This window comes from Zeus faber (genome assembly GCF_960531495.2).
Source record: "Zeus faber genome assembly, chromosome: 8".
Classification (NCBI taxonomy): Eukaryota; Metazoa; Chordata; class Actinopteri; order Zeiformes; family Zeidae; genus Zeus; species Zeus faber.
The window spans coordinates 2,314,561-2,327,987 of NC_137195.1; the positions used below are offsets into that span (position 1 = coordinate 2,314,561).

The 13,427-nt window shown below is 41.3% G+C and overlaps 1 protein-coding gene across 1 annotated transcript in view; it reads left to right on the forward strand.

Annotated features, from left to right (window-relative positions):
• Positions 1 to 5,335: 5,335 nt before the first annotated feature.
• Positions 5,336 to 13,427, forward strand: part of grik3 (glutamate ionotropic receptor kainate type subunit 3) — a gene marked incomplete at both ends in the record, with an annotated part of 106,166 nt that continues 98,074 nt past the window's right edge. The window contains one exon of the mRNA XM_080005771.1: positions 5,336 to 5,438. Within this exon, the coding sequence (XP_079861897.1) occupies positions 5,336 to 5,438 (103 nt within the window). The remainder of the gene's footprint in view (positions 5,439 to 13,427) is intronic.

The window sequence follows — 13,427 nt, forward strand, 5'->3', positions numbered from 1 at the left end:
GCTACAGTACATGTAGTATTTGTTTGCTACAGTACATGTTGTATTTGTTAGCTACAGTACATGTAGTATTGAGTACTACAGTACATGTAGTATTTGTTTGCTACAGTACATGTAGTATTTGTTTGCTCCAGTACATGTAGTATTGAGTACTACAGTACATGTAGTATTTGTTTGCTACCATACATGTAGTATTGAGTACTACAGTACATTTAGTATTTGTTTGCTACAGTACATGTAGTATTTGTTTGCTACAGTTCATGTAGTATTTGTTTGCTACAGTACATGTAGTATTTGTTTGCTACAGTTCATGTAGTATTTGTTTGCTACAGTACATGTAGTATTTGTTTGCTACAGTACATGTAGTATTTGTTTGCTACAGTACATGTAGTATTGAGTACTACAGTACATGTAGTATTTGTTTGCTACCGTACATGTAGTATTGAGTACTACAGTACATGCAGTATTTGTTTGCTACCGTACATGTAGTATTGAGTACTACAGTACATGCAGTATTTGTTTGCTACCGTACATGTAGTATTGAGTACAACAGTACATGTAGTATTTGTTTGCTACGTACATGTAGTATTTGTTTGCTACAGTACATGTAGTATTGAGTACTACAGTACATGTAGTATTTGTTTGCTACAGTACATGTAGTATTTTTTTGCTACAGTACATGTAGTATTTGTTTGCTACAGTACATGTAGTATTGAGTACTACAGTACATGTAGTATTTGTTTGCTACAGTACATGTCGTATTGCTTGCTACAGTACATGTAGCATTGTTTGCTACAGAACATGTAGTATTTGTGTGCTACAGTACAAGTAGTATTTGTTTGCTACAGTACATGTAGTATTGTTTGCTACAGTACATGCAGTATTTGTTTGCTACAGTACATGTAGTATTGTGTGCTACAGTACATGTAGTATTTGTTTGCTACAGTACATGTAGTATTTGTTTGCTACAGTACATGTAGTATTGTGTGCTACAGTACATGTAGTATTTGTTTGCTACAGTAAATGTAGTATTATGTGCTACATTACATGTAGTATTGTTTGCTACAGTACATGTAGTATTGTGTAATACTACAGATACGACATAAAACATAATTAAACACATGACACTTTACACATGAAACATAGTTACACACATGACACTTTACACATGAAACATAGTTACACACATGACACTTTACACATGAAACTGTTACACACTTGACACTTTACACATGAAACATAGTTACACACATGACACTTTACACATGAAACATAGTTACACACATGACACTTTACTCATGAAACATAGACACATGCCACTTTACACATGAAACCTAGTTACACACATGACACTTTAAACATGATACCTAGTTACACACATGACACTTTACACATGAAACCTAGTTACTCACATGACACTTTACTCATGAAACATAGTTACACACATGAAACTTTACACATGAAACTTAGTTACACACATGACACTTTAAACATGATACCTAGTTACACACATGAAACTTTACACATGAAACATAGTTACACACATGACACTTTACACATGAAACTTAGTTACACACATGACACTTTAAACATGATACCTAGTTACACACATGAAACTTTACACATGAAACTTAGTTACACACATGACACTTTAAACATGATACCTAGTTACACACATGAAACTTTACACATGAAACATAGTTACACACATGACACTTTACACATGAAACATAGTTACACACATGACACTTTACACATGAAACATAGTTACACACATGACACTTTACACTTGAAACATAGTTACACACATGACACTTTACACATGAAACATAGTTACACACATGACACTTTACACATGAAAGTTAGTTACACACATGACACTTTACACATGAAACATAGTTACACACATGACACTTTAAACATGATACCTAGTTACACACATGACACTTTACACATGAAACCTAGTTACTCACATGACACTTTACTTATGAAATATAGTTACACACATGAAACTTTACACATGAAACTTAGTTACACACATGACACTTTAAACATGATACCTAGTTACACACATGAAACTTTACACATGAAACATAGTTACACACATGACACTTAACACATGAAACTTAGTTACACACATGACACTTTAAACATGATACCTAGTTACACACATGAAACTTTACACATGAAACATAGTTACACACATGACACTTTACACATGAAACATAGTTACACACATGACACTTTACACATGAAACATAGTTACACACATGACACTTTACACTTGAAACATAGTTACACACATGACACTTTACACATGAAACATAGTTACACACATGACACTTTACACATGAAACATAGTTACACACATGACACTTTACACATGAAAGTTAGTTACACACATGACACTTTACACATGAAACATAGTTACACACATGACACTTTACACATGAAACATAGTTACACACATGACACTTTACACATGAAACATAGTTACACACATGACACTTTCAATCGCGGAAAAATCTGAAAATAAAATACAATAAATACATCCACAGTGAAGCAAACCGCGTGCCGCAGGCTACAGTGCAGTCCATCTACTTTGGAGACAGAAATAAACAAACAAGTACTCACATTTCCACCGTATGCAGTATTTGTTTGCTACAGTACATGTAGTATTGTGTGCTACAGTACATGTAGTATTTGTTTGCTACAGTACATGTAGTATTTGTTTGCTACAGTACATGTAGTATTGTGTGCTACAGTACATGTAGTATTTGTTTGCTACAGTAAATGTAGTATTATGTGCTACAGTACATGTAGTATTGTTTGCTACAGTACATGTAGTATTGTTTGCTACAGTACATGTAGTATTGAGTGCTACAGTACATGTAGTATTTGTTAGCTACAGTACATGTAGTATTGAGTACTACAGTACATGTAGTATTTGTTTGCTACAGTACATGTAGTATTTGTTTGCTACCGTACATGTAGTATTTGTTTGCTACAGTACATGTAGTATTGTTTGCTACAGTACATGTAGTATTGAGTACTACAGTACATGTAGTATTTGTTTGCTACCGTACATGTTGTATTTGTTTGCTACAGTACATGTAGTATTTGTTTGCTACAGTACATGTAGTATTGAGTACTACAGTACATGTAGTTTTGAGTACTACAGTACATGTAGTATTTGTTTGCTACAGTACATGTAGTATTTCTTTGCTACAGTACATGTAGTATTTGTTTGCTACAGTACATGTAGTATTGAGTACTACAGTACATGTAGTATTTGTTTGCTACCGTACATGTAGTATTTGTTTGCTACAGTACATGTAGTATTGAGTACTACAGTACATGTAGTATTTGTTTGCTACAGTACATGTAGTATTTGTTTGCTACAGTTCATGTAGTATTTGTTTGCTACAGTACATGTAGTATTGAGTACTACAGTACATGTAGTATTTGTTTGCTACAGTACATGTAGTATTTGTTTGCTACAGTACATGTAGTATTTGTTTGCTACAGTACATGTAGTATTTGTTTGCTACAGTACGTGTAGTATTTGTTTGCTACAGTACATGTAGTATTGAGTACTACAGTACATGTAGTATTTGTTTGCTACCGTACATGTAGTCTTTGTTTGCTACAGTACATGTAGTATTGAGTACTACAGTACATGTAGTATTTGTTTGCTACCGTACATGTAGTATTTGTTTGCTACCGTACATGTAGTATTTGTTTGCTACAGTACATGTAGTAGTGAGTACTACAGTACATGTAGTATTGGGTACTACAGTACATGTAGTATTTGTTTGCTACAGTACATGTAGTATTTGTTTGCTACAGTACATGTTGTATTTGTTTGCTACAGTACATGTAGTATTGAGTACTACAGTACATGTAGTATTTGTTTGCTACAGTACATGTAGTATTTGTTTGCTACAGTACATGTAGTATTGAGTACTACAGTACATGTAGTATTTGTTTGCTACCATACATGTAGTATTGAGTACTACAGTACATTTAGTATTTGTTTGCTACAGTACATGTAGTATTTGTTTGCTACAGTACATGTAGTATTTGTTTGCTACAGTTCATGTAGTATTTGTTTGCTACAGTACATGTAGTATTTGTTTGCTACAGTACATGTAGTATTTGTTTGCTACAGTACATGTAGTATTGAGTACTACAGTACATGTAGTATTTGTTTGCTACCGTACATGTAGTATTGAGTACTACAGTACATGCAGTATTTGTTTGCTACCGTACATGTAGTATTGAGTACTACAGTACATGCAGTATTTGTTTGCTACCGTACATGTAGTATTGAGTACTACAGTACATGCAGTATTTGTTTGCTACAGTACATGTAGTATTTGTTTGCTACGTACATGTAGTATTTGTTTGCTACCGTACATGTAGTATTGAGTACTACAGTACATGCAGTATTTGTTTGCTACCGTACATGTAGTATTGAGTACTACAGTACATGCAGTATTTGTTTGCTACCGTACATGTAGTATTGAGTACTACAGTACATGTAGTATTTGTTTGCTACGTACATGTAGTATTTGTTTGCTACAGTACATGTAGTATTTGTTTGCTACGTACATGTAGTATTTGTTTGCTACCGTGTATCATGGCAGCTCCTTCTTCATCTTGGACTCGAACTCAGTTCGTTGCTGAAGTAGAATCATCGTCAAACAACGAAGAACGTTCAAGACTTTTCAACGGAACTGAAGCTGCGGCGCGGGTGGAGGAGGCGCGGGCGCCTGGACGTGACCTGACATTGAGCATCTTCTATCTCCGCACCCCCCGCACCCCCCGCACCCCCCGCCCCCTCCGCCCCCTCCGCACCCCCCGCACCCTCCGCACCCTCCGCACCCCCCGCACCCCCCGCACCCCCCGCACCCTCCGCACCCTCCGCACCCTCCGCACCCTCCGCACCCTCCGCCCTTCACAATAAAAGCTTTTATTTTTTGGGGTCCAAGGCGGCGGAAAAGGTCGGAGCCAAAGTTCCGCAGGCGCAGTTGCGCCGCTCCGTGTTGCGGGACTCCAGCGCGGCTGCAGCTCAGTGGGAGGAGAGAGTCTGCAGCAGGTGGAGCTCCGTCCTCCTCTCCTCCACCCTGATCACACTGGAGAGCCTCCGCCCGCGTGTGAGGGAGCGGAGCACGGAGAGTCCTGGAGGAGACGCAGCAGCACCATGAGCGTCACCCCGCGTCTCCCTTCCCGCCTTTCTCCTCCTCCTCCACCTCCTCCTCCACCTCCTCCTTCCGCTGCCGCCGCCGCCGCCGCTGCTCCGTCTGTGGAATTTTAAAGAAGCCGAGCGGGCATGATGGTGACCACCGGGAGCGGGGTGTGGGAATACTGGACCCGGCTGGCGGCGTGTCTCTGCTGGCTCCGCTGCTCGGACGGGATGCCGCACGTCATCAGAATAGGTGAGTTCTCCCCCCAAAAAAAAGGGAAAAAAAGAGCGACCTGGGAGGGAATTGGTTTGATTTTTAAATTGAATTTAAATTGAATTCAATTTGAAATTTGTGTCTGAAAGTTTGGAAGTCGTGGCGCGAGAAGGAAACCGAAGCAGCTGAGAATAAAGACGCTTCACGGATCATTCCACAGCGCGACGCGCAACAGGACGGGGCTCCATGCAGCTCGTTTCTCTATTTTTCTCTTATTATTTCAACGTTGTTGTTTTTGAATTTTTTAATTTGATAAAATGAATTTTGGTTTATTATTATTATTATTATTATTATTATTATTATTATTATTATTATTATTACCGCCATTCCTTTTGTTTCCCACATCCCGCGCCTCCTCCATCCTGCTCCAGCACAAAGTTAGATTCTCTCACACTTTCATTTTATATAATTATATTCAATTTAATGTCATTTAATGGAATTGAATTTAATTGAATTTAATTGAGTTTGATTGAATTGAATTTCATTTCATTTCATTTCATTTCATTTCATTTCATTTCATTTCATTTAACTAATTTAATTTAATTCAATGTAATTTCATTTCATTTCATTTCATTTCATTGTATTGTATTGTATTGTATTGTATTGTATTGTATTGTATTGTATTGTATTGTATTTCATTTTATTTGATGGTATTTCATTTTATTTGATGGTATTTCATTTTATTTGATGGTATTTCATTTTATTTGATGGTATTTCATTTTATTTGATGGTATTCCCTTTCTTCCCCCACTACACTGCTCTCGAACAGAGCAGGAAAACACATTTTTAAGTATTTTAAATGTTTCATACTTGGTTTCGGTTGCAGTGGAATAGTAAAAGCATCTCGTGGACAAAGTTGCTTTCGAAGGTCTCTCCATCATCCCATCTCTACTGGGAAGATGAGGTACTGGTGCTGGTACTGGTGCTGGTACTGATGCTGGTACTGGTGATGATGCTGGTACTGATACGCGTTGTGATGCTGGTACCAACACTGATACTGGTACTGTTGCTGATACTGGTATCACTGATGATGCTGGTACCGGTATGAGTGCATGTGCTGATGCTGGTACTGATGCTTGTGCTGATTCTCATAGTGGTGATGGTTCTGATGTAAATAATTATACTGGTTCTGATGTTGATATGGTCCTGGTACAAGGAAATACACTATTATTGATGATGTTGGCATGGATACTGGTATTGGAGCTGATGCTGGTGCAGGTCGTGTTGCTGGTCCTGGTCCTGGTTCTGGTCCGGGTCCCGGTGCTGGTCCTTCCCGGGGGCTTTTTGCCCCGAATCACCGTGTGAAAAACAATGTGAGAGTTGTCATCTGGAGACAGGAGCAGAATATGGATCAATACCTTCATGTCGGAGGAGAAATCCTTCCTGACGTGAGGAGGAGCACCGTGCACAACCATCACACACACACACACACACACACACACACACACATGTACACACACACACACACACACACACATGTACACACACACACACACACACACACACACACACACACACACACATGTACACACACACACACACACACACACACACACACACACACACACACACACATGCACACACACACGCACACACGTACACATATACACACACACACACATGTACACACATACACAAACACACACACACGCAGGCATGCACACACATGTACACACACACAACTACATACACACACACACACACACATGCACGCACGCACACACACATTCACACACACACACACATAAACACAGAAACACACACACACACATACACACACACTCACACACACATGCACACACACACAAACACACACACACACACAGAAACACACACAGAAACACATGCACACACAAAGTAACACACACACACACACACACACATGCACACACACACACAGTAACACACACACACACTCACACACACACACAGTAACACACACACACACACACACACAGTAACACACACACACACATGCACACACACACAGTAACACACACACACACACATGCACACACACACACACACACACAGTAACACACACACACTCACACACACACACACACAGTAACACACACACACACACACACAGTAACACACTCACACACACACACAGTAACACACACACACACTCACACACACACACACAGTAACACACTCACACACACACACACACAGTAACACACACACACACACCCTGCACACGGTACCATGGCAGCGGAGGTGTGAGGGGGTGTCACCGGACCCCTGCCGCTGCTTGTGTCCTGACCAGCAGATCACAACGCACCATCCACCGCCTTTCCCCCAAAACGAAGCTGGGGGGGGCGCCTGGCCCACAATGCACCTGTGTGCGGCGAGGAGCCGTGACGCCTGTGACTTTCCGTTCTGTTTCCCCCGACGATTTGGAAAAAGATCATTTTGTTTTTCCCTCGTTCTCCTCCTACAGCGGTAGAGTGAGCGAGACCCCGGACCACCCAGACCCTGTGTTGTTTGTACCAAAACGCAGCGTGTGTGTGTGTGTGTGTACGTGTGTTTTTACGTGTGTGTGTGTGTGTACGTGTACGTGTGTCTTTACGTGTGTGTGTGTGTGTGTGTGTGTGTGTACGTGTGTTTTTACGTGTGTGTGTGTGTGTGTGTGTGTACGTGTGTCTTTACGTGTGTGTGTGTGTGTGTGTAGATGTATTTTTACATGTGTGTGTGTGTGTGTTTTTACATGTGTGTGTACGTGTGTTTTTACATGTGTGTGTACATGTGTTTTTACATGTGTGTGTGTGTGTTTTTACATGTGTGTGTACGTGTGTTTTTACATGTGTGTGTACATGTGTTTTTACATGTGTGTGTGTGTGTGTAGGTGTGTTTTTACGTGTGTGTGTGTACATGTGTTTTTACATGTGTGTGTGTGTGTGTGTGTGTTTTTACGTGTGTGTGTGTGTGTACGTGTGTCTTTACGTGTGTGTGTGTGTGTGTGTGTGTGTGTGTGTGTGTAGATGTATTTTTACGTGTGTGTGTGTGTTTTTACATGTGTGTGTACGTGTGTTTTTACATGTGTGTGTACATGTGTTTTTACATGTGTGTGTGTGTGTGTTTTTACATGTGTGTGTACATGTGTTTTTACATGTGTGTGTGTGTGTACGTGTGTTTTTACATGTGTGTGTGTGTGTGTTTGTACGTGTGTCTTTACGTGTGTGTGTGTGTGTGTGTGTAGATGTATTTTTACATGTGTGTGTGTGTGTGTTTTTACATGTGTGTACGTGTGTTTTTACATGTGTGTGTACATGTGTTTTTACATGTGTGTGTGTGTGTGTGTTTTTACATGTGTGTGTACGTGTGTTTTTACATGTGTGTGTACATGTGTTTTTACATGTGTGTGTGTGTGTGTTTTTACATGTGTGTGTACGTGTGTTTTTACATGTGTGTGTACATGTGTTTTTACATGTGTGTGTGTGTGTACGTGTGTTTTTACATGTGTGTGTGTGTGTGTACGTGTGTTTTTACATGTGTGTGTGTGTGTTTTTACATGTGTGTGTGTGTGTACGTGTGTCTTTACGTGTGTGTGTGTGTGTGTGTGTGTGTGTAGATGTATTTTTACGTGTGTGTGTGTGTGTGTTTTTACATGTGTGTGTACGTGTGTTTTTACATGTGTGTGTACATGTGTTTTTCCATGTGTGTGTGTGTGTGTTTTTACATGATTGTGTACATGTGTTTTTACATGTGTGTGTGTGTGTGTGTACGTGTGTTTTTACATGTGTGTGTGTGCGTGTGTGTGCGTGTGTTTTTACATGTGTGTGTGTACGTGTGGTTTTACGTGTGTGTGTGTTTCAGCGTCGAGTCCTTTTTTTAAAAATCGCTCTTTTGTTTGGCAGCGGCGTCGTTCCTGCACCTGTGGTTTGACAAGCAACGAGGGACGAGGCCGCTTGTTTACTTCCTTTCAAATAATAACAACAATAACAAAAAAAAAGAGAATAATACTGATAATTATTATAACAATAATAATAATAATAACAACAACAACAATACTACTACTACTACTACTACTACTACTACTACTACTAATAATAATAATAATAACAATAATAATAATAATAATAATAATAACAATAACAATAACAATAATAATAATAATAATAATAATAATAATAATAATAACAATAATAATAATAATAATAATAATAATAACAATAATAATAATAATAATAGCAATAATAATAATAATAACAACAATAATACTAATAATAATAATAATAATAATAACAATAATACTAATAATAATAATAATAATAATAATACTAATAATAATAATAATAATAATAATAACAATAATAATAATAATAATAATAGCAATAATAATAATAATAACAACAATAATAATAATAATAATAATAATAATAATAATAATAATAATAATAATAAATGGTTGGGATCCGAGTTTCATTATCAACCATATAATTACCATTTTTTTAAAGCTTTTTGTCAAATTCTCTGTCTGCGTGGACGCTTTGTGAGTCAGGAGCTTCATGTGGGAACCAGCAGAGGGCGCTGTCCTCGCCACTGCTCCTCTGGCTGCTGGAAACCCTGACAACCAGCCCTAGGTGGAGGTGGGTGGAGGTGGGTGGGGGTGCCAGTGTAGTGCCAGTTGGGCAGCACTCCCTCGCTCTGTCTCTGTCTGCTCTTGGTCGCCCAGATGGAGCAGTGCTCCAACGACACCATCTGCTTAATGGTGGGCGTCCAAGGTGGAGGCGTCTCCATTGATCCAGGGCCGTTGCAGCGGGTGGAGGCCGGTGGTCGATCTCAATCACTTGTCGGTGTCGGGAGGAAGAAAAGGCAGTTCGGGGCCGCTCTCCCTCCCTCCCCCACTCTCTCTCGCCCCCGTCCCCCTCTTCCTGTCACTCTGTGATTGGGAGCTTTTAGAAAATGGCTGCATCAGAGGTGGTGTTGCATCAGAGGCGGAGGAGGACGCTCCAGCTCTTGATGCGTCAGAGGGATCACGATATTCCTTGTGTTGTTTGGTGTATTACCTGCGCAGTACGTACGCTAACAGGATCCGTGGTGAAGCCATGATCTGACGGATTTAAACGCACGTTGTCTGTGAAGGTGGAGTCGGAGAGCGCCCGCGCAGTAAACTGATGATTCCAAATAAAAGATTGTGATTTTACACGGACGCCGCTCGCTCTGTGATGTATGAAGCTCATGCATCATCTCCGTCCCCTCGCTCCTCCGCCTCCTCCTGGCGGCGATTTATTGCACAATCAATGACTTTATCTGCCTAATACCGCGGGCGCTTCATCAGCGTCACTTCATCCATCTCCTCCGCCTCCTGGTTTCCTGTCGCTTCCATTTCCTCGGTTTCTCCAAGGCAGCGCCACCCGCTCTTAGCGCTAACGTGCTAACGTGCTAACCCGCTCAAAATTCAGGAAATTCAACCAACGGCAAAATAAGAATTATAACTCAGTTCAATCGATTTTAGTTCAGTTCAAAATTGTATTCACTCCCAAAGTTCCGTGTTGTTGTTGCCATGACGACGGTTAGGTTTTCTCTTCGAGGCCCCTGAAATCTCCTTCGTTTCTGTGGAGTCGGAAACGGCATGTGATAAGCCCCGCCCCGTCCACGGCGATAAGCCCCGCCCCGTTGTGATAAGCCCCGCCCCGTCCACGGCGATAAGCCCCGCCCCATTGTGATAAGCCCCGCCCTCCACACCGGAGTGATTTCTGAGTGTGATCTTACAACTGTTGCAACAAATTTCCCTCACAAATATCACAACATATCATGGGATGGTATCATGGGCTCAGCGCACGTGGTGGACCCAGGCCTGTGCACGCTCGTCAGCTCGTGCACGCTCGTCAGCTCGTGCACGCTCGTCAGTGGGACGTGTCGCTCTGAACACAAAACGCTGCTTCACAAGGTCGTCCTTGTTTTACCAGAAGAGAAAAGACACTAGTGATCTGGAGAGGAAGAGGAGGAGGAAGAGGAGGAAGAGGAGGAGGAAGAGGAAGAGGAAGAGGAGGAGGGAGGGATGGCAGAGGTCACACACACACACTGCATGGGGTTTCATGCAGCCTCCGTCCAAACACTTTCTGGAACATATGTCCTCTCTCACTGGGGCTCCTGTCCTCCATCCAGCTCCAACCGCTCCCTCCATCCCTCCTTTACTCCATCCCTCCATCCCTCCACCCCTTCACCTCATCCCTCCATCCCTCCATCCCTCCTTCACGCCATCCCTCCATCCCTCCTTCACTCCATCCCTCCTTCCCTCCTTCACTCCATCCCTCCATCCCTCCCTCCCTCCTTCACTCCATCCCTCCACCCCTTCACTCCATCCCTCCATCCCTCCATCCCTCCTTCCCTCCCTCCCTCCTTCACTCCATTTCTCCATCCTTCCCTACTCCATCCCTCCTTCCCTCCATCCCTCCTTCCCTCCCTCCCTCCTTCACTCCATCTCTCCATCCTTCCCTACTCCATCCCTCCTTCCCTCAATCCCTCCTTCCCTCCCTCCCTCCTTCACTCCATCTCTCCATCCCTCCCTACTCCATCCCTCCTTCCCTCCTTCCCTCCTTCCGTCCTTCCCCCACCCCTCCATCCCTCATCCCTCCTTCCCTCCTTCCCTCCATTCCTCCATCCCTCCACCCCTGCCCCTCTCTCTTCCTCCGTCAGCCATTAGCCCACTGATGAGATGTCGCAGATGCCGGGAAAAATGTGATTTTATCCAATAAGTAATGAAATAAAACCATAAACATGAAGCTTGAGCTGAGAAACAAGTTGTTCATGTAAATAAAGCTGATGATGAAGATGAAACATGATGCTGATATGAGACAGAAACTAAAAAATGAACAGGAACCTCCACCTCTGTATCAACACATTCACTCTCTGGAAGTTGTGCAATTGGTGCATTTCTTTGACATGATAATAATAATAATAATAATAATAATAATAATAATAATAATAATTATTATTATTATTATTATTATATTATATTATATTATATTATATTATATTATATTATATTATATTATATTATATTATATTATATTATATTATATTATAATTGTTATATATAATAATAATAATAATAATAATAATAATAATAATAATAATAATAATACTTATTGTAAATGCAAATTTGTGAAGAAACGCCTAATTTCTGTGTGTGTGTGTGTGTGTGAGTGTGTGTGTGTGTGTGTGTGTGTGTGTGTGTGTGTGCTCATAACGTCTCTAAGTCTCATCAGACTGACGTGCAGGTGCTCAGCTCATTGTTCAGTCACTAGTAACATCGCTGGTGGAGTAATCCCGGCCGCGAGGGGTTAATGGAGCCGCTAACATCATCCTGTCGCACACCGCGGCCAGGTAGTGGCGGCGGCGGCGGCGGCTGTGCCGGGCGGCGGTTAGCGGGGCAGATGGTGTTTTCATATCATACTACAAAGTAAACCCTTCGGTCTGTTGCAGCATATGCTTCTGATCTGTAGTAAAATAAACAAGCTGCCACTTCCCTTCATGGAAACATCTTTCAGCTTTCATTTACTTTTTCTTTGAATTCATAATAAAATAAATAAAAACATGGAGCAGGTGAAAACAATGGCGGCAGCGTTGCCTTTGTGTTGTTACTGAGCAGCGCTGGAGGATCCGGGTCCAGGAAGTGAAACCCGGTCCAGGAGTTAGAACCGCTTGGCTTTGTGGATGCACACCAACCAGGAGGTCCAGCTGACCGGTGCAGGGAGGGAGGGAAAACCTGGCAACGGGAATGACCCTGAACCTGCTTCTACCTTTTATAAATACTGCCCACTTTTTAAAACCTTTTCTTATTTTTGGGGTTTATTGCAATTGACAAATTTTCCACTTTTTTTTCCAGGTTTTTTTTCTCTCTCTCTCCCTCTCTCTCTCTTTTAAATTGTGAAGTTAAACGTTAAACCCACCAGCGTGACGGCGTGGCTGGCTGTCCGCCTCGCCGCTCGGCATTCTGGGAACTCTCTGCTTCCT